The sequence below is a fragment of the Trematomus bernacchii genome, unplaced genomic scaffold (assembly GCF_902827165.1).
Source record: "Trematomus bernacchii unplaced genomic scaffold, fTreBer1.1, whole genome shotgun sequence".
Taxonomy (NCBI): Eukaryota; Metazoa; Chordata; class Actinopteri; order Perciformes; family Nototheniidae; genus Trematomus; species Trematomus bernacchii.
The window spans coordinates 541808-564949 of NW_022987792.1; the positions used below are offsets into that span (position 1 = coordinate 541808).

General features: G+C 41.5%; 1 protein-coding gene across 1 annotated transcript in view; it reads right to left on the minus strand.

Moving 5' to 3' along the window:
* LOC117497716 (cytosolic carboxypeptidase 6-like) overlaps positions 1 to 23142 on the minus strand; it is a 64218-nt gene that overhangs the window by 25912 nt on the left and 15164 nt on the right. Inside the window, exon 4 of the mRNA XM_034149721.1 lies at positions 2863 to 3015. Within this exon, the coding sequence (XP_034005612.1) occupies positions 2863 to 3015 (153 nt within the window). The remainder of the gene's footprint in view (positions 1 to 2862; positions 3016 to 23142) is intronic.

A 23142-nucleotide genomic window follows, 5' to 3' on the forward strand; every position in this document is an offset into this window, starting at 1 on the left:
GCAGAGATTTGACCAAAATACTGTTTTACGCATCCTTCGTACAGCTGCATACCATATAGCAGAGATGGCAAAAGTACCACGGCATCCTCTGACTCAAGTAGAAGTACAGATACTCGTGTTTTAAAAAATACTCTGGTGTGAAAGTAGAAGTACTGACTAAACTTCTTTACTCAAGTCAAAGTAAAGAGGGCTTTGAAATGTACTTCAGTAAAAAGTACCCATTAACTAGCAGCTAGTTTAAAGAGTACCTGACCTCCCTTTATATTAATAGAACAATAATGTCATTGTTAGCTAATGAATGTTTCCATGCTGAACAACGGCAACATGACAACGTTTTCATTGGTCCCTCTTCTTTAGAGAAGACCAGGAAATGATGGATACACGGATCGTGTTCAAATCAATAGGCACGCAATGACTCTAAATAATAATGATCACGCCACCAAACACACATTCAAACTAAAGGAACCAGCCTGTTTGGGAAATGTAAGAAGTAGAAAGTACAGGTACTTGTGTTCAACATGTAAGAAGTAGAAAGTACAGGTACTTGTGTTCAACATGTAAGAAGTAGAAAGTACAGGTATTTGTGTTCAACATGTAAGAAGTAGAAAGTACAGGTATTTGTGTTCAACATGTAAGAAGTAGAAAGTACAGGTATTTGTGTTCAAAATGTAAGAAGTAGAAAGTACAGGTATTGTGTTCAAAATGTAAGAAGTAGAAAGTACAGGTATTTGTGTTCAAAATGTAAGAAGTAGAAAGTACAGGTATTTGTGTTCAAAATGTAAGAAGTAGAAAGTACAGGTATTTGTGTTCAAAATGTAAGAAGTCAAAGTAAAAAGTGGTCAGAAAAATAAGTAGTGGAGTAAAGTACTGATACCAGAAACATGTACTTCAGTACAGTAACGAAGTATCTGTATTCCACTGCTTCCCACCTCTGCCGTATAGACACTCAGTGACATTTCCACACGTGTGCGGTGAACACCTGCCTCTCAGCTTTACTCTGTATTCAGGTTGGCACCGGGAGTAAATGGGCAATAAAGGTTATTCTTTATGATGTGTGTAAGTGGCTCTGCTATGAAATGTCACCGTCACTGTGAAATCGAAGGTCAGTAGAAAGCGACGCGTGGCTGAGAGGGAACAGTTTGGTGGATAATGTACCTGTAAGAAAAGGTGTTATTCCGTTATGCATGTGTGGCTGTGTGGAGAATGGATGTTTTTATCTCACGTGATTCTCCTGTCAGTTCTTTCCTGCTTGTTCCCTGCCCACACAGTCCAACTTAACCCAGTTTCAGCCACCTAAGAAGATGCTTTTACAGAGCACCTGCATGCAGAATACCCTGGCCTACTTTCACAGAACAATCCCGTGCTTCGTCATGACCTACACTATTTCTGTTCTGCACAAACATAAAGTATAAATGCATATTCATTTGAATGCCTGCTGCCTTAACACCAGAATAGAGAGCAGTTTCCTTCTCTTTGCTGCGAGGCTCCTCGACTTACACCATAAAACATTGCTTTTCTTATGTAGCATAAATGAACTACAACTGCATTTCCTTGTGCAACCCTTTGCTATACAAAGACAATACATTAACCTTGAACCATAGATGTTGCATGCTTGGGAAACTGCACTGTTCTGTGTTTATAGGATCTAGATCTAGACGTGCACATACAAATAAAACTCACATTACAAATGTTGTTTCTCAAGTATCTGTTGGTATTCTTAATCCTATTCCCTGTTCAATTGGGTGTACAGTACATTGAGAATTTGCAGCTTGCTTCCTACCTCATTTTCGGGGGGTATGTAGATTCTAATAAATAATTTCCATTCATATTTTTGCTCCTCAAGGACTACTGCCACCACTGCTGCTGTTCTAGCACACCATCGTTGTTGCATACCTACCTGAGACTGAAGTTTTACTTTGACATAATTCATACATTTTTTTTTAAGACGTATTCTAGAGTTCAAATAATTGGGGTGTGTTCGGAGTATATAAATTATTCCGTAAACTGATACTCGTTAACTGACCTGAGCTGTCAGAGTTTATAAAATTCCCGCCTCTCCACTTTATTCTCCGCTCACCTCCTTTCTTTGTGGTCAAGGTGAGAATCTTTTATGCACAGCTGGAGCCACCTCCTGCACAGATACCCCCTCAAATAATTTAACGCCTCCTTTGTGTGTGTGTGTTTGAACTCACATGGGTCAGCTGGGTGCATATCTATTGCTATTAATACAGACATGCAGTCCAAGTGTATTTTTTACTCATCCATGCGGTTATACATTCCTTTTTTAACCTCGCTTTAAACCCACACACTTACATACATGTACAGCTCAGAGGTGGGTGGTGACTATAAGAGTGCAACAGTTTGCAAGTATTACATTACATTTCATTTAGCTGATGCGTGTATCCAAAGTGACGTACGATAAATGCATTAAACAGTGAAGATACAAACTCATAACAGCAAGAAACCTGCAGGTACATTTGTTTAAAATGGCTGAAAGTGCTGGTGCATTAGTTTCAAATAGGCTTACCATTTACGTCTTAACCCAAGTACATTTTACCCCAACAGATTTCACAAAATATATATATTTTGAGGACATATTCTGGAAACCAGGAAATGGGAAATGGGAAACTCTAAAAAGCATAATCAGGCTTCTTTAAGGGACGTCTCTCTTGGAGTCTAGAAGTCAGATTCCTCCAGAAGTAAAGACAGCCTCACTGAACCCCCCCTCACTGAACCCCCCCCTCACCAGTAGTTTCTGACACTCTTTCATGCTCTCCCTCTTGCTAGCCTTGTATTCGGGTGATTGTTTGCTCCCTCGCTGCCTCTCTGGCGTGTTTGTGTGACTCTGTTTGAGGGACTTACAAAGGAGAAGTCTGAGGCGTTTTGGCACAGCAGTCTGGGGAAGACGGCCTGTCTCTGGACGCGCTCCTCGTCCTCGAACACATTGCCGTACATGAAGCCATTCAGCATGGTGGAGTGGGCATGGACATCAATGTAGAACTCCAGACTAACTCTCTGATGGAGGAAACAAAGAGAGAAGAGAGGAGATAAGAAAGCAGCAGGTTAGTGCGGGGGAAAGATGGGATATCTTTCTGACAGTCCACACCAGAGTTTACCCACTGGGATAAAAGGACGACCTTTTCTTTGCCATGGGAGAAGCTTTCACCCACAGGATGAATACACACACTGCAGCCTGACAATATGTTTACTACCTGAAAGGAGCCAGCCACCCACACACAACTTCAATCAGGCTGTCCTTCTGAAGGGCACTCCTACAGTACATGGTGAGCAGAGCATGGTGTAAACACACAAACACACACGCTCTATTTTATGTGGAGACGTCACCCATTCATCACACACTCCATACATATTTATCAGGTTAATATTGACTTCATATCGAGTGTGTAATGTCTTTTTTCTCTCCAACATACGCCGTGCAAAATGGATTTGATAAGATCTGTTTCTCTAGCTCAACTTTGTTATCACTCCATCTACACACACACACACACACACACACACACACACACACACACACACACACACACACACACACACACACACACACACACACACACACACACACACACACACACACACACACACACACACACACACACACACACACACACACACACACACACACACACACACACACACACACACACACAGACCTTTATCACGTCCAGGGAGTTTCCACTGACTTATCTCCAACTTCTAATAACCCTCACGCTGACATGTCTCAGGACTTTAACAGTTCTGGAAGATGATTTCGTGCTCATAAAGGTCTGCGGTTTAAGAGATTTGACATTGTTACTCCTCAATATAACACATCAAAGAAATAGTAGAGATGCTCACGGCTAGAAATAATGAAAAATGGTGGTAGTAAGACAGCACCAGGAACTGGCAGAAACTTTCCAGAAAGTACAAACAGCAGAGCATATTAAAGGAGACATAGTATACTAATTTGTAGGTGTATATCAGTATGTAGTGTCTCTACTTTAAAGAGTCCTCTCCTGCTGATGTTCAGGTGTATATCAGTATGTAGTGTCTCTACTTTAAAGAGTCCTCTCCTGCTGATGTTCAGGTGTATATCAGTATGTAGTGTCTCTACTTTAAAGAGTCCTCTCCTGCTGATGTTCAGGTGTATATCAGTATGTAGTGTCTCTACTTTAAAGAGTCCTCTCCTGCTGATGTTCAAGTGTATATCAGTATGTAGTGTCTCTACTTTAAAGAGTCCTCTCCTGCTGATGTTCAGGTGTATATCAGTATGTAGTGTCTCTACTTTAAAGAGTCCTCTCCTGCTGATGTTCAGGTGTATATCAGTATGTAGTGTCTCTACTTTAAAGAGTCCTCTCCTGCTGATGTCCAGGTGTATATCAGTATGTAGTGTCTCTACTTTAAAGAGTCCTCTCCTGCTGATGTTCAGGTGTATATCAGTATGTAGTGTCTCTACTTTAAAGAGTCCTCTCCTGCTGATGTTCAGGTGTATATCAGTATGTAGTGTCTCTACTTTAAAGAGTCCTCTCCTGCTGATGTTCAGGTGTATATCAGTATGTAGTGTCTCTACTTTAAAGAGTCCTCTCCTGCTGATGTTCAGGTGTATATCAGTATGTAGTGTCTCTACTTTAAAGAGTCCTCTCCTGCTGATGTTCAGGTGTATATCAGTATGTAGTGTCTCTACTTTAAAGAGTCCTCTCCTGCTGATGTTCAGGTGTATATCAGTATTTCGTGTCTCTACTTTAAAGAGTCCTCTCCTGCTGATGTTCAGGTGTATATCAGTATGTAGTGTCTCTACTTTAAAGAGTTCTTTCCTGCTGATGTTCAGGTGTATATCAGTATGTAGTGTCTCTACTTTAAAGAGTCCTCTCCTGCTGATGTTCAGGTGTATATCAGTATGTAGTGTCTCTACTTTAAAGAGTCCTCTCCTGCTGATGTTCAGGGGTATATCAGTATGTAGTGTCTCTACTTTAAAGAGTCCTCTCCTGCTGATGTTCAGGTGTATATCAGTATGTAGTGTCTCTACTTTAAAGAGTCCTCTCCTGCTGATGTTCAGGTGTATATCAGTATGTAGTGTCTCTACTTTAAAGAGTCCTCTCCTGCTGATGTTCAGGTGTATATCAGTATTTCGTGTCTCTACTTTAAAGAGTCCTCTCCTGCTGATGTTCAGGTGTATATCAGTATGTAGTGTCTCTACTTTAAAGAGTCCTCTCCTGCTGATGTTCAGGTGTATATCAGTATGTAATGTCTCTACTTTAAAGAGTCCTCTCCTGCTGATGTTCAGGTGTATATCAGTATGTAGTGTCCTCTACTTTAAAGAGTCCTCTCCTGCTGATGTTCAGGTGTATATCAGTATTTCGTGTCTCTACTTTAAAGAGTCCTCTCCTGCTGATGTTCAGGTGTATATCAGTATGTAGTGTCTCTACTTTAAAGAGTCCTCTCCTGCTGATGTTCAGGTGTATATCAGTATGTAGTGTCTGTACTTTAAAGAGTCCTCTCCTGCTGATGTTCAGGTGTATATCAGTATGTAGTGTCTCTACTTTAAAGAGTCCTCTCCTGCTGATGTTCAGGTGTATATCAGTATGTAGTGTCTCTACTTTAAAGAGTCCTCTCCTGCTGATGTTCAAGTGTATATCAGTATGTAGTGTCTCTACTTTAAAGAGTCCTCTCCTGCTGATGTTCAGGTGTATATCAGTATGTAGTGTCTCTACTTTAAAGAGTCCTCTCCTGCTGATGTTCAGGTGTATATCAGTATGTAGTGTCTCTACTTTAAAGAGTCCTCTCCTGCTGATGTTCAGGTGTATATCAGTATGTAGTGTCTCTACTTTAAAGAGTCCTCTCCTGCTGATGTTCAGGTGTATATCAGTATGTAGTGTCTCTACTTTAAAGAGTCCTCTCCTGCTGATGTTCAGGTGTATATCAGTATGTAGTGTCTCTACTTTAAAGAGTCCTCTCCTGCTGATGTTCAGGTGTATATCAGTATGTAGTGTCTCTACTTTAAAGAGTCCTCTCCTGCTGATGTTCAGGTGTATATCAGTATGTAGTGTCTCTACTTTAAAGAGTCCTCTCCTGCTGATGTTCAGGTGTATATCAGTATGTAGTGTCTCTACTTTAAAGAGTCCTCTCCTGCTGATGTTCAGGTGTATATCAGTATTTCGTGTCTCTACTTTAAAGAGTCCTCTCCTGCTGATGTTCAGGTGTATATCAGTATGTAGTGTCTCTACTTTAAAGAGTCCTCTCCTGCTGATGTTCAGGGGTATATCAGTATGTAGTGTCTCTACTTTAAAGAGTCCTCTCCTGCTGATGTTCAGGTGTATATCAGTATTTCGTGTCTCTACTTTAAAGAGTCCTCTCCTGCTGATGTTCAGGTGTATATCAGTATGTAGTGTCTCTACTTTAAAGAGTCCTCTCCTGCTGATGTTCAGGTGTATATCAGTATGTAATGTCTCTACTTTAAAGAGTCCTCTCCTGCTGATGTTCAGGTGTATATCAGTATGTAGTGTCTCTACTTTAAAGAGTCCTCTCCTGCTGATGTTCAGGTGTATATCAGTATTTCGTGTCTCTACTTTAAAGAGTCCTCTCCTGCTGATGTTCAGGTGTATATCAGTATGTAGTGTCTCTACTTTAAAGAGTCCTCTCCTGCTGATGTTCAGGTGTATATCAGTATGTAGTGTCTCTACTTTAAAGAGTCCTCTCCTGTTGATGTTCAGGTGTATATCAGTATGTAGTGTCTCTACTTTAAAGAGTCCTCTCCTGTTGATGTTCAGGTGTATATCAATATGTAGTGTCTCTACTTTAAAGAGTCCTCTCCTGTTGATGTTCAGGTGTATATCAGTATGTAGTGTCTCTACTTTAAAAAGTCCTCTCCTGTTGATGTTCAGGTGTATATCAGTATGTAGTGTCTCTACTTTAAAGAGTCCTCTCATGCTGATGTTCAGGTGTATATCAGTATGTAGTGTCTCTACTTTAAAGAGTCCTCTCATGCTGATGTTCAGGTGTATATCAGTATGTAGTGTCTCTACTTTAAAGAGTCCTCTCCTGCTGATGTTCAGGTGTATATCAGTATGTAGTGTCTCTACATGTCTCCATGCTTTAATGTTCAAAAAGCTCTTTATTTTTCTCATACTGCCTGTGCTGCAGCACCTCTTTTCACCCTCTGTCTGAAACCAGAGCCCAGTCTGCTCTGATTGGTTAGCTGGCCGGCTCTGTTGTGATTGGTCAACCGCTTAGAGATGTCCCGCCCCTTAGCCTATCACGTACAATGTGTTGGAGCGCTAGCCAATAGAAGCGCGAGTGTTGCATAGTGATGTCACTATGTTACAGAAGTAAACAAAGGAGTCCAATTCAGGCAGAGATTTGGGTATTTTAGCTTTGCAGACCATTTAAATGCTCAAAAACCTGTATAACTCACTACAGGAAAGACAAAAACCCCACAAGCATTAAACGGCCCCTTTAATTCCCTCTACACTTCAATCAAATCTGGATAATTGCACATAATATATTCTTAAGTGTTATTCAAGTTATCAATGTAATGTGGAATTGGGCCATAGCTGTAGACTCTAATTCACCCAGGCTCTATCAGCGTAAATGACGCTCAAGTTGCTTTATATACACCACAATATAACAATTAATTTAATTATAGTTTAGTTTAGCAATGCATCCAACTGGTTGCATATCTTTCATATCCTGCAGGAAACGTCAGCTGCAGGTAAAACAAGATGAACTAAACCAACTGGAGCTGCTATCTTTTTAGCTTGTATTTGAATGGACCATCAGAGGAGAAACATGATTTCGATTGATCTGTAATCTTGCTGTATTTAGCTCTTTTTAAAGTCTTCAACAAATCTGATGTATTCATTTAACCTCAACCTTAAACTTCAAACCAGCTCAGATCTAAAGAGCAGCACAAATTACCTCACTTGGTGGAAATAAAAAAACCTTTAAGTTCTCACTTCAATGGTCTTAAAGTGTTTCTGACAAGGGCGCACGCACGCACGCACGCACGCACACACGCACGCACGCACGCACCCGCACGAACGCGCACGCACGCACACGCACGCACGCACGCACGCACGCACGCACGCACGCACGCACCCGCACGAACGCGCACGCACGCACACACACACACACACACACACACACACACACACACACACACACACACACACACACACACACACACACACACACACACACACACACACACACACACACACACACACACACACACCCCTTCTGACCCTTAAAAAGGAGCAGCACCAACGCTCCTCTCCACCTTTTTTGAATCCTTCCCTTCTTCCTCTTCTTCTTCCTCCTCCTCCTCCTCATTACACATTCAGCACCACTCCTTGTTCCCCGTGGGTCGTAAAGAGGAGGAGAAGGAGACGAAAGGGAGGGAGAGAAGAGAGATGGAATAACAAAGAGGGAGAAAAGACAAAGAGAGAACACGATGCATGTGTGTGAAGGCACGGTGGAGATGCTCACGGCTAGACACAATGACAAATGGCTCCATGAACACCTCAAATAATCAACTTTCAATCAGCAATAGCTTTCCAAAGCTGCAGTATGTTGTCCATTTGAGTGTGGTTTGTATTTGTTCAGGGTAGTACAATCAGCAGAGCATATTAAAGAGGACATGTTATGCTAATGATCAGGTTCATATTTGTATTTTGTGGATCTACTGTGACATAAATACAAAAGACAAAAGACTAAGAGAGAAAACGATGCATGTGTGTGTGTGTGTGTGTGTGTGTGTGTGTGTGTGTGTGTGTGTGTGTGTGTGTGTGTGTGTGTGTGTGTGTGTGCGTGCGTGCGCGTTCGTGCGGGTGCGTGTGTGTGTGTGTGTGTGTGTGTGTGTGTGTGTGTGTGTGTGTGTGCATGCGTGCGTGTGCGTTCGTGCGGGTGCGTGTGTGTGTGTGTGTGTGTGTGTGTGTGTGTGTGTGCGTGCGTGTGAAGGAGAGGCAGGGAAAACAGAAAAACACACAGACACGGGGTTGCAAAGAGAGGAAATAAGTACATAAGCGAGAGCGAAGAAGGAATAAAAGACGGAGAGAGATACAGAGCGACATGGAGATGTGTGTGTGGAGGTGTGTGTGTGGAGGTGTGGAGATGTGTGTGTGGAGGTGTGGAGGAGAGATTGACAGCAGAAGGAGAGGGAGACAGGAAGTGGCGCGACGCAGTGTTCCCGTGTTTGAAATTCCGCTCACAGCCAAAGCAATTTCCTGGCGGTGGCTTTGCTGTCAGCTGCTTGGCTGGCTGGCGGTGAAATATGGAGGCTGGGAGTCGGCCGCTAGCAGCCCCCCGACAACCTGATGGATGGAGACCCAGAGGAGGAGGAAGAGGAAGAGGAGGAGGAGGTGGAGGAGGAAGAGGAGGAAGAGGTGGAGGAGGAAGAGGAGGACAGTGTGAGGGAGAAACAACAGAAAAACACAAAGAAAAAGAGCAAGAGGTGGGAAAGAAACAAGCAAAATGCAGCCAACTGTGGAGTAGACAGAGAGAGCGATACATATGGAGACATAAAGGAAGGGTAGACAGAGAAGAGAGGGAGGGGGTTTAGGGACGTAGAGTCAAGGTCTGGACGAGGGAAAGCAGCCTGATAATCAGCTGGGTTTCTCCCCCTCTGGAGGACATGGGAGGAGGGGGGGGGGAGTGAAAGGAGGAGGGTGGATTTGGGGAGGGTGGACAAGCAGGTGATCAGAAGTGGCAGATTGCTCGTAATGGAGGTTAACTGGCTGTCACATGCTGACGTACTGGAGGATATCAGGGATCTCTGTCGAGTCAGAGGACACCTTTTACTTAGAATGATCTTTATTCACTCAATTAGAATCTCATATTTCAAGGAGATCAAAATGATGTGATTGCCGAACATCTCATTTCAAAACCATTGAAGTTAAAGTTGTGCTCGTAACGTAAGGGCTTCTGAGTTTTGCTGACTATGAATTTGTGAGGTCAGGGCTCAGTGAAAACCAGTAGAGTCCAAAACGTGAAAAGAGAGCGAAAAGGATCTGTTAATAAGTCATAATAGATCAGTTTATGGACAGAAAATGAATAGTTAGTTGAACGAATGAAAACCATTTCTCTATGGATCTGAAATTGAAACACATTACCTCTAAACTGAAGGTGGACTTCACTAAACACAGGTCTAATACCAGGGTGTGCTATAACATGAAGTTAAGCTGATGACACAGATCAATGGAAGCTGTCATTGGAGAGTTTGAAAAAGGGCAGGAACTTTCAAAAGAAACTTGGCAGGTGATTGGATGAATCATCTGTCAATTAAACTCTTGTTGAAGCCAAGTCAAGAGCAAAGAGAGAAAAGCCTTCAGTGTCGTGCTTCACTCTTCTTTAAATTGAAGAAATACCCTCCAGCTCTGATATAACTCACTCTGATGCAGAGTCTAGCTCACAAACACTTAAACCATGCCCCAGTGTTTCACAGGTAAAGAAGAAAGGTATTGTTAGGGGAGTCATGGACAAGCAAGTACCCAGAGTGGAAGACCACAAATATACAATATGACATATAAGTGAAAATCAGTATATCAACTAATAATAATAATAATCCTTAGGCTAGCGCTTTTTCAATGACTCTCAAAGCGCTCCTTACAAATACACATTACACATACATATCATACATACATGTAATGGTCATGTACTGTGGACAATACCCACAGGAGCAAATTCAGGTGAAGTGTCTTGCCCAAGGACACAACGGCGGGTTTCGAACTGGAGTTCCCCAACGCCCCCTTGATCTGATGATCAAACGCACAGCCCACTGCGCCCCCCCGCCCCGTAAACTAACTTGTTGTCAATGTGTCTTTGGTCACGTGTGTCATACAAATAAAGCGACTGGCGAGCACGCTGTGTTAAACTGAGGGGTGAATACAGTCATAAGAGGAGTATAGAAGCCACCTGTTATTGAAGTAAAAGCATCAAAAGAAACCTGAACACGAACTGTGAGAAGGTGAAGGACTAAGAACCAAATCCTCTTGGTTGTGGGTGAAGACACAGATTCAGATCGATCTAGATCAGGGATGTCAACTAAACTTAACCGCGGGCCATATTAGCATTATGGTTGCACTCAAAGGGCCAGTTGTAACTTTAAGACTATATAAATATACATATATAATAAAATAATGTATTATATTACATTACTGCCTCTGCATTGGATTATTATCAGATAGGGTAATAACTTCATAATTAACTACGTCTGAAAGCAGAAGTCTAGGGCAAATCATTGCAAACAATTGCAAGTCTCTTTAGTGTACATGTCACAAAATGATATGCATTGTGGGACATGTAGTTTATGGGCAACTTCCAGACTTATGGACAACTTCCAGAAAACGTTCCTTACCCTACCTTAAAACGTGTTTCTGCAAAGCGGCATGTAACCGTATAAAAAACCTATTTTTTTTCTTTGCAAGATCTTGCGGGCCACATACAATGAAGTCTTGAGTTTGAAACCCCTGATCTAGAGTGTGTCCCTGTCCTCAATCTGACCCAATATGTTTCTCCTTCACAGCTCCATGTGAAGGACAGCAGAGGAGCCATAACAGAAGCCTCAGCCGTGGAAACCCACAATGTCATGTCCAGGCTTTACTACAATACCCAGTTAATGCCCTGTCAATCAAACGGAGACTGTTCTGAAGGCCCCCACCACGCTGATTGATGCTTCAATTAACAACCCGCTCTGACCTCCAGAATTGTTCATTTGAAATTGTAATTAAGCAATTAGGGGCAATTAAGAAAACAGAGACTGCCGAATGAAAGTCAGAAGACAATTTGAAAGAGTGAGAGAGAAACAGAGGGAGAGCAAGCTGTCCAAATTAAAGCTCTCAGACAGAAAGCAAAGCTGCAGAAACTCCAGGGAACTCTCAACTTGTGCTGAACTTGCAGCGGCCGCAAACAGTTTAGTGTAAAACCTAGAAGGTCAAATGAATGAATTTTGTCAGACAAGTACTTATCTCCTGCATATTAATTAGAGCGGGGTTCGGGGGTGCGGCGAGGGCCGTAAATGCCGGGCTTATCTTTACACGGGAAGGAAAAGGAGCTGATTGAAGCAGGATTACAAGCTGCTGAATAAAAGCTCCTGGCATCAGCAACATACCTTCAGAGGAAAAAGGAAAACTGCTGCTTGTTCAAGAAAAGAAATGTCAACGTACTCTTTATATAATGCACGTTATCCAAGCAGTGACAAAAGCATTTCATCTGTTGTTGCTTGTGAGCTAATTTAGCTAATGATAATTTTACGCGTTGGTTGAAAATCCATCTCTGGCTGACCTTTGATGGAAAACAGCTATTTCATTTGAAGGAGAACCCTGTTAAGATGTCATAAATGTGCACATGATGACCACATACATGATATCGTGCTATAAGAAAACGGCTAAAGCTGGTTTTTTAGTATCCTTATCGGCTGATGGTTGAAGTAAAAAGATATGATTCTACACTGTATTGAAGTAAACATGTATTGTTTGAACTGTTTTAGGTAAACACAACGGGTTTTGATAAATCACTTAGAATAGGAATGTTATTCTCACTTTTAAATTCACTGACTTAGAGATTCTGTGTGTCACACACCAACATCGCTCCTTATCACCCCTAAAAGCCAGATGTTGTTTTAAGTCATTAAAGACATCGTTAAATAGGTGGAGAAAAGTTTAAATGTCTGAAAAGGGATACTTTATGGGGGAGGCCCCATGGGAAGGGAATGTGAGGTAGATAGGGTGGAGATAAATGTTGACTTTTGACCTGGTGTAACTTAGGATCTCACGTGCTGGTCAGACCTCTGATTGAACCCGGCCAGAAGCGAATCCAGCCAGTCAGGACACTTGGGGGAGGTGGTCAGCTTACACAGCTCCTCCTCACGGACTCTCTGATTCGCTTGGGAGGAAAATGGGAAGGAAGAGTCGAGACATCTCCGCCCCAAAAATAGATATGAATACTGATGTTTTTGAGTGTAAAAATGCTTCTGGTTTGTTGAAAGCTGGTGCTAGAAGACGGTAAACCGCATCACAAACCTGGAGTCCATACTTCTCGTTTTCTGAAAGCTGGTCTGTCTACCTGTAAAACCGCGTCACAAACCTGAAGCCCGGAGTGCTCGAGTACTCTGTATAACTTGTATATGTGTTTGGTTTCCTACTAGAAGTAAACTCAGATAATTTGTTATAACTTTGATTCCGGTGTTTTCAATTCCTTTCTTAATTTAATAGAGATCCAGCCTCATCCAACGAACGGCGCGTAGCAGAGGTGTTCTGCTCCAACATGGTCGACGTGAAAGACACAACGAGATCGTCTGTGACCATCTTTCAACTAAATTCATGTTTATCTGAACTACACATCTGTAAAGTTTGTAGATGAATCTTGCACAGTTCCACACAATGACTTACAAAACACCTTGCTAAGCACTTTAACCTCACAAGGTGACAACAATACCATGGTCGCTGTGGGAGCTTGTAAATACAGTTTGACTATGGGCTCAGAACAGTCTCATAATACACACATGCACACAGAAGGATTCACACTTGTATTTCATGATCCACAAAAGGAGTCACACTTGTATTTGTCAATGCACACACAAATGTGTTCCGTTTCATATACATGTAAATAAAATCCAAATACAGAAAAAAGTTTTACATATGTATTTTTGATCCTCACATATTTGTTTTCCGTTTAAATCCCCTGCACCTACCAACACAACCCGCTTTCTGTGCATGGATCGCTGTGCATTCGTGTGTGGGTTTTTTGAGACTCCCCTGACGGTCACCCGATTCGTACTTGTAATTTTTTCTATCTATAGCCAATCAGATGTCTCCTTCGTTCTAAGCCAATCACATGAGCGCGTCCCCACGTGGGTATGATTTATTGCGTTCATGACGGAGCGCTTCATGTACGCATTTTGCGCTGTCCGGAGCTGACAGGTCCATGGAGCCTGCCTGCAAGCGCTAATCTCAGGACACCTCCACTCTCAGTACATTGCCACTTTCCGAACAGGAAATGCACGCAAATACAAGCCTTTATATTATTAAGGTACAGTGCCACTTTCCGAACTATTAATGAATGCTTGTGTACACAAAAACGGCAGGCAAAACCGTTTTAAATGTGTGTTTCCTGTATGGCGAATACAGCTGCTTTATTGATGTCTGTATGAAGTTGTTGTGAGTGTGGAGGGAGCAGCTACAGGTTAGCTTAGCCTAATCGATCAGCTACGAAGCCAGTGCTAGACAGTGAACTGTCAACGGGGGGGAGCCCCGCCGGTCATTATCGGCCGATATTCACTCTTAATAGTTTGATCGGTGCTCTCTATAAAGGCCGAACAGGAGAGCTGGATCTGATCGATATGGACATAAACGCGAGTGAAGTTTTAGCGAGCTGCATGAGAAACTGACGGGCTGTCAGGAGAGAGGGAGGGAGAGAGGAAAAGAGATGATCCTTACTCCCGTGTTATTAGCCATATCCGGTCATAGTCCGGTAATTACCTGCTAATGGAAACTCTGCTACACAATTCTTCTTCTTCTTCTTCTTATTATTGAAACATGACCGGTAAGTTTAAAATTTGTCCAGTAAAATAAATTCTGTCCACCCTGCTCCGGACAGCGCAAAATGCGTATAAATCATACCCTCGTGGGGACACGCTCATGTGATTGGCTTAGAATGAAGGAGACATCTGATTGGCTATAGATAGAAAAAATTACAAGTACGAATCGGGTGACCGTCAGGGGAGTCTCAAAAAACCCACACACGGATGCACAGCGATCCGTGCACAGAAAGCGGTTTGTGTTTGTAGGTTCAGGGGATTTAAACGAAAAACAAATATGTGTGGATCAAAAATACATATGTAAAACTTTTTTCTGTATTTGGATTTTATTTACATGTATATGAAACGGAACACATTTGTGTGTGCATTGAAAAACAGTGTGAATCCTTCTGTGTGCATGTGTGTATTATGAGACTGTTCTGAGCCCATATTTGACAGGGTGTAAAGTTCCTCAAATCCAAGACGGCAAAATTGTAACTCAATTGAGTTTTTACGCACATTATAATCCCCCATAATAATGTATTTCTAGCACTCTGTTAGGTTACGAACATTGTTGTAAGTGATCTGCTAGTAAGACGGACATACAAACATTTGCAGCTTATGTTAGGGCAGAAAAACTTAAAAACTAAACCACTATCCAAACTCTTAAATTAGATTTTAGAGTATCAATCTTTTGAAACCCTAATGCACAAAACACTTCAACAAGTAGAGACATTCAAAGCTAGACAGCCCTTTTGTTCTTAGTGCGACTGCTAAACTTTGATTGTGCTGAAATTAAGCAAACAGTCAATTACAAGTCACTCATTTTAAGCTGTAGTTAAAACATCTCATTAGCCTTTTGGTATGACTGATCAATTTCCCTTAACTAAGGTGCTGGCCAAGATGAAAAGGTGTGAAACTCTGCCACACAAAAAGGATATAGTAGAAACCGTCATATCTCTCCTATACGCTGTAAAACTCTTCCCAACATTTCATTTAGTCAGAGGTCACAGGTCGCACGGTCACTGACCCTCTAATGATGTATCAGTGACAGAACATGGCAGATGGCATGACCTGCTTCATGGACGAGAGTAAATGACACAAAACCTTTCCTCCTTCTGTCTCTCTCGTTGTCTCTCCCCCTCTTCCCCCTCTCAGCCTCTCAAATTGATGGCGGTATTTGTCTGTTTATGAACACAGAGGTGACTTGTAATCAGGCTGAACGGGCCTGTTAGTGCCACATCTGGTGAGAAGGCCTGGAGAACAGGTAAAAAGGAAGGAGAGAGAAAAGGAGTCAAGAGAATCAAGAGGGGAGGAAAAAACTGCTCTGTAAGAAATTAAGATAAGGTAAAAAGCCTGTGAACTAAGATGATAACCTGGCTTAGAAATTGCCTGTGAAAAGTGTGAGAGCCTCATCTGTATCTTCCTGTGAAAAGCCGACAATTTAGCTTCCAACGGAGGGAGAATAAAACGAGGGATGATGGGGGGATTGAAACGACGCAGGGATGATGGGGTAAAATTGGCCGTAAATCTCAGAAATGGATCAGAAATGGTTGGCTGACAACAGAGGACAAGGCACATGGAGAGAGGAGAGAGAAGGCACGCACGCACACACGCACACACGCACGCACGCACGCACACACACACACACACACACACTCCTGCTTCACACAAATAATACAATGCAAATCTGGCTGTTGAACAAAGACAGAGAGACAGAAATGGAGGGGAAGAAGGAGGGCGTTAGGGAGGATTTCAATGTGCGAAATTCATCTAGCTGCTCTGACAGGACCTAATACAGGTAGAAAATTAATTTTCTATTATTATAAAGGTCAAAAAGAAGCCAAGGCAACAATGACCTCTTTGTCATCCTTAACAAATTATCCAAAATGGCAGTGTCAAATTGGTGGGGATGTGTCGGCCAGTGATGAATGCTCCGGGTAATCAGCCAATCAAAAAGTATTCTTCTCCTGCTTTTGATAAATGAGCTGGAAGAGCAACGCTTTAGGAAGGAGATGGGTCCATTTGTTTCTTTGGCCTCCTTTCATTTCTTTTTTTTTTAACTCCCTTTCCATTTCTCTCTTTTCAAAACAAACACCAGGGTAGCTTGGGAACAGATTATAGCTCCTTGCATCACTGAGTCTTTCAGCCGCTCTCCCTGCTGACCAATGTTCAGCTGCAGATGGTAAATGATGGAATTGCATGAAACAGCTTGAGGACGCTCGCCTTCAGATGGATAGAGAGGAGGTTTATGGACAACTTATGAGCATATACTTAGCTGTCATTCACACAATGGCTTTATCTTACATTTCACTTTGTATTTAGTACTTGGAGAATGTGTGCAAGATCACCTTAAAAGCTGCAATAAGCCATTGTAACTCACCAGGGGCAGACAAACAAACAAACTAACCAACACAACTTTAACTATCCGCTTAACATCTGCTCCAACGGTGAAAATGATAGCAAATTATTGCATATTTCACGACCGTCAGACACAGAGAACATCCCTGCAGAGTCCTCTATATTATCACAGAATGAAGGTAAGCCGAAGATTCGCTCCACTAAACGCTCCATTAAGTCCTAAACCACCTGGGTCTCTGAAAGAAAAAGACTGGTATATAAATATCCTATTTTTACTTTAAACAACTTGTCCCCAGATGCTGATACACACAAGAATACACGTTTTGCAAAAGAGCAAAGTATTTAAAGGACAAAGCAGGCATTATCAATAACAGATCTCACAAAAGTGAAACTCACCACCAAGCACAAACATTTCTTCGTATATCTTTAAAGAGGAAATATTACATACTTTACTAACTTGTACTTGTGTTCAAAAAGCTTTTCTCATACTGCCTGTGCTGCAGCGCCTCTTTTCACCCTCTGTTTGAAACCAGAGCCCAGTCTGCTCTGATTGATTAGCTGGCCGGCTCTGTTGTGATTGGGCAACCGCTTAGAGATGTCCCGCCCCTTAGCCTACAATGTGTTGGAGTGCTAGCCAATAGAGGCTGGAGTGTTACGTAGTGATGTCAATATGTCTTAGAAAAAACAAAGGAGGCGTTTCAGGCAGAGTGTGTAGGAGAGAAACTATGAAGGGAACAGGGATTTTAGCTTTAGCAGACCATTTACATGCACTAAAACCTAAATAACTCACCACAGGAGAGGGAAAACCTCAGAAAGCATAATAAGGCTTCTTTTATCCAAATAGCATCACTCAATCAATTAGACATTTTACAGTGTGACATTTTCATAATTAGCACATTAAATATTGGGTAATAGCCAAAAGGTGTTTACCGAGGTCACGCCAACCTTTGATCACCAAAATCAAATCAGTGTTTCCTTGATTCTATGTGGATATTTGTGAATACATTTCCCAAAAGGCATTCCTTACATTTAACTTTCACAAGAATGACGGACAACACCGAAAAAATGAGCAGCGTTGAGGCAAAAGAAAGTGCTAAATATTCACCAAATCTAAAACAACTAGCACACATTATTCAATAACATGGAATGCATCATTTATTCCCAATGTGTTTATGCAGACTGTACTGTATGTTTTTGGGACTGCATAATGTACAGCTTTGATGCCAAACTGTAACGGGCCGTCTCCACGGCAGCGTTAAAAAAATCTTGGAGGTGGGCGTATCTGAAGCTTGAGGATTTTTTGCGAGCAACCAATCACATGAATCTCCCGCCCGCGACATACGAAGCAAAAAAGCCCGAAGTAAACTGGATATAAACTCCCCAAAACAGGCGAAAACCTACCACTGTCTCTGCCACCTCCCTCCATGCCTGGCTCCTCCGGTTTATATCCCGGTAGGTCTGGTCATAAAGCACCGGGTGATTCCCTACCGCTAATTTCTCCTCCATTTTTTGGAATATGAGGAAATGACCTGCGGTATGTCTCTCCCAGCATACACGCCGTTTGATTGGCTAGAGCTTGAACTGTCAGATTTGCGTACACGGGATTTGATTGGCTGACGCTTCCACCTCAGCCTCAAAAGTTGAACATTGTTCAACTTTGGATCTTGAAAATCCTGAGAATCTCCGCTCGCCTGCCCACAATGCATTTCGGCGAAAGCGAAAAAAAGTGACGTCACCCCATTCAAAGTGAATGGGCAGAAGCGTTTCAAGATTTTTTAACGCTGCCGTGGAGACGGCCCGTAACTGTACACACTCATATAATAATATAACTGTTCCAAGTGAGTTGGCTGATGGCACTTTAACCCTCCTGTTGTCTTCGGGTCAAATCTGACCGATTTACTACTTTCATCAATCATAACTTTTTTGTTTTACATTCGACTGCATTAAGCCTTTATGATATCCTTCACAGTAGACATTTGAACATATACAATGGCTGATCACCACTTTCATTGCATTTGGGATGATTTAGTCAACTTTGAAACACCCATGGTGTTCCCGGTCAAAAATGACCGCCATAAAGAAAAGGAATTAGTAACCATCCGGATCAGAAAACACACACACACACACACACACACACACACACACACAGATACATTTGATACATTTCCCGCTCTTATGTGCCCATCCCCCCACATGGATCACACCTGGCACACGCAATACATGTTCAGTGTCTATTCTTTGTATATTTACTGCAGTGTTTCATGTATACCAGTGGTCTGATACAATATGTACAGTTTGAAAGGGTGTTAAATGAAATTTGGTGATGATTAATGGTTTTTGTGTTCATGTAATAGCAGTTTAAACAGGACCGGTCAAATTTGACTGCGAACACCAAACTAAGGGGGGGAAAACGAAAACAATAGGAGGGTTTTAAGTCAATGATTTTAAAATATAATTTCTCTTAGAGCTTGCATAAACACCAGTGAGTGCAAATGCTCCGCGCTGTGTTGAATTTATATACAAATAAAAGTTTCCAGCCATCCATACCAATGCAGCTTAGATTGCTCCTGCAACACGCTTTTATTTAAATGTTATTGTCTAGCAGCTCCAGTTATTGAAGCCGGGTAGTGCCTGAACAGAACAAGGAAGCTATTTTCCGAAGCAGAAAGAGAATGCCGTTGAATTCACAATGATGGACAATCACTTTGGAGTGACGATGTGTCTGTCACCTGAACGCTTGATGGGGTTTCAAACTGAATTGGCTCCTTAATGCAATGGAGGGCAATGTGACTTTGAATGATGATGCCTTATGCACAGAAGTGTGTGTATCTAAAGTAGTAAAGAAGTTGAGGTGATAGACGAATCGTCAGCATCAGATTTATGTACAAAAGGCCCAAAGGAAATCTGCATAGGTTTTACTTTGGGCAGGAATAAGCCTGAAGATAACTGAAAAATACCAAGACTGAACAGGCTGGATAAGACACCATTTTCAGTTTGTTTTTTAGTATTAACACTCTGAAAAATGAACTTATTGAAGCAACTAATGACACACTAAAAAGCTGTTATCAGAGTTATATTAGGAGGCAATCAACCAAATCATGCGAGAGGGTCCATTTTCATTTGGGATGATACATGCACAGCAAATAACATAATTTACCTTCTTTGTTTCGGCTGTAAGCAGGATTATTTGTCAACTATACAGTAAACGCCAATAAGAAATAAGGGTTGAATGTATATTTTAAGTCAAGGTTGGGAGTTTACTCATCATTATATCTAGTAAAGAGTTTAAAGTGTGCATATCAGTAAGAGTTCTTCCCAATTAATCAACTGTTTTTGTCTTGTTTTTTGTAACTTCTACACAGTTAACAGCAGGCAACATTAAAATGATAAAAAAAGGGCTGCTTTTTGAGAAACATTAGCTAGCTTATGGCTTATGCCCCACAACTACCTGAGTGACTTCATCTCTGGAAACTGTTCTCCACTTCTAATACCTGAGGAAAATGTAATGACACATCAAAAAGTGTGAGTTTGTGTCTGTAACCAACACATGCTTAGGTTAATGTTTATGTGTTGTATTAGGTACCATCCACCCCTCACAATATTTAGCTTTTAGGCACAATTGTAGGGTACCGAATGAAAAATCAATATGAACATTGATAATGTATATATCTATAAGAGAACTGTCAATGTTTGTTTGCACTAACCCTAACTGGACCCTAGTAAGAGTAGCAAAAATGTATTGAAATTACAAATAATTGGTTAACATACATTAACCAATTGAAGGATCTTACCAAAACAGCCATGATATTTTAAGTTAAAGGGGACCTATCATGCAAAATGCACTTTTGTACGTCTTTTATACATGAATATGTGTCCCCGGTGTTCCAGGGAACTCACCAAGTGTCAGAAAACACAACCCTCTCTATTTTCCTCCATACCCAAATCTCTAAAAAAGGGGCTGCAACGGATCTGATAAAAACTGATCCAGATTTGAACACTGTCCTGACGTCAGGACGGTGGCGCTACGGCTATTGGGCCAACTCCACCAATCAGGAGGAGACAGCCATGGCCATTGCCGTTCGAAAGCGCTGGAGACGCTGTAGTACATATGCCAGGCCTGTAGATGGTGCTGTTCTCACTGAATCAGCCCTTGCTAAAACAGAGCTAGAAATGGTCAAATTGAGCAAAATGAGGCATGGCTAAAATGCATGATCTGTTTGGTATTTTGAAAAAAAAAAAGTATAAATATGCCTTATATAGGTATGGTCCTACACTATATTATTATAATATAGCATGATAGGTCCACTTTAAGTAAGTTCATATCTTTCAAAACAGATGGGAAAATAAGTGAATACAACACAAAACCTTACTAATGACCCTCTGCTTAGACATGACAGTTAACGTGTCCGTAATCTGTTAACTCTATTTTATAAATTATTCATATTTTTTTGTATTTGTGGGAGACTGTGGCTCAGTGGGTAGTGTGCTGGACTTCGAATCAGGGGATAGCAAGTTCGAGTCCCACTGCAATCAGCATGTCGTTGTGTCCCTGAGACACTTCACCCCAAATTGCTCCTGTGGGGATTGTCCACAGTATTGAATGTATGTAAGTCGCTTTGGATAAAAGCGTCTAACAAATGACATGTAATGCAATGTATTTGTGGACTTTTATTTCATGTATTTTAATCTTTACTGTATATACGTTGGTTGTGTAACCATATCATTTCTTAAAATGCAATAAAAAAACGAGAGGTACCTCCATTTTACTATATTTTTTGAATTTGTTATTATAGTTTTCTTCAAATAGTTTTCTATCTGTGTTTTTTATTTTTGTTTTATTTGTATGTATGCACCACAACACCAAGTCAAATTCCTTGTTTGTGTTAAACCTGTTTCTGATTCTGATTTTCAGCGTCCTCTTAGTCTCATCGTTTTTAAACACATGACTATACAGAGTTAGCAGCTAGTAAATTAGCCAAAAATGCTAGTTTATTCCAACTGGTGTGGCAACATTTAAATGATAAAAAAAGGGCTGCTTTTGGAGACACGTTAGCTAGCGTAATCTGTTAACTTTACCTTATAAATTATTCATCTTTTTTTGTATTTGTGGACTATTGTTGGTTGTGTAACCATATCATTTCTTAAAATGCAAATAAAAAACGGCGTCCTCTCAGTCCGCTAGTTATTAAACACATGGCTATTTATTACAAATATTCAAATAAAGGTTTCCAGCCATCCATACCAATGCAGTTTAGATTGCTCAATGTTGGGAAAACACTGAATGTTCTCTTCCAATATGAGAGTAACATGCTAACAAAGGTATCCCAACTGTAGCTGTGTACATGACAGGATGTATGATTACCTAGAAGAGCATCAGGACTGTTTGAGGCATATGATAGCTATGTGATTAACATGATGATTCAGCCTCTATGGAGATAGACATATGACAAGCATGATCATTTCTGACGTGGAGCTAATCTGAAGTAAACATTGAATACTGCTTTCTATTCCTCCATCTTGTGACTGTGTAACTCCCTCTCTTGGATATCAGCATGTGAAGGACACTGTTCAGGAACTAGTTGATGCTCTGTATGTGATGACTACTTCCATTCTGGAGAGGATCACAAATACATGGATCCTGAGATTGAAGCTCAAGCCGGGGACGAGGGATTATTAACATTTTTAAGTATTCAGAAAAAGTCTGAATTTTGTTATTTGAGAACAATTCAGAATTTTTTGTGATTTTGAGGAAAAGTCAGAATTTTGAGATTTTGAGAAAAAGTCGGAATTTTGTACGTGACTGGATGTATGATTACTTAGAAGAACCGGTATTCCTCCATGTTGTGACTGTGTAACTCCCTCTCTTGTATATCAGCATGTGAAGGACACTGTTCAGGAACTAGTTGATGCTCTGTATGTGATGACTCCTTCCATTCTGGAGAGGATCAGAAATACTTGGATCCTGAGATTGAAGCTCAAGCCGGGGACGAGTGACATTTTTCTAACAACTATAAATAGTTAGCAGCTAGTAAATGAGCTAGTTAAATCCAACTGGTGTGCTATAGCTGCAGGTGATCTGCTGTTAATGGAGTCCTCCAGCGAAGCCTCATTAGACCCTGTGCCCGCTGAGTGAGCAGGGCATGAATAGAGGGCAGCAGCGAGGGGCTCCTGGCTGCAGAGCTGGCAGTGGAAGTGGCATTTGGGAGAGCCGGACATGAGTAGTGTGTCTGATGGGATTAACAGGCTGAGGCCAGAGAGACACACAGAAGAGGAGA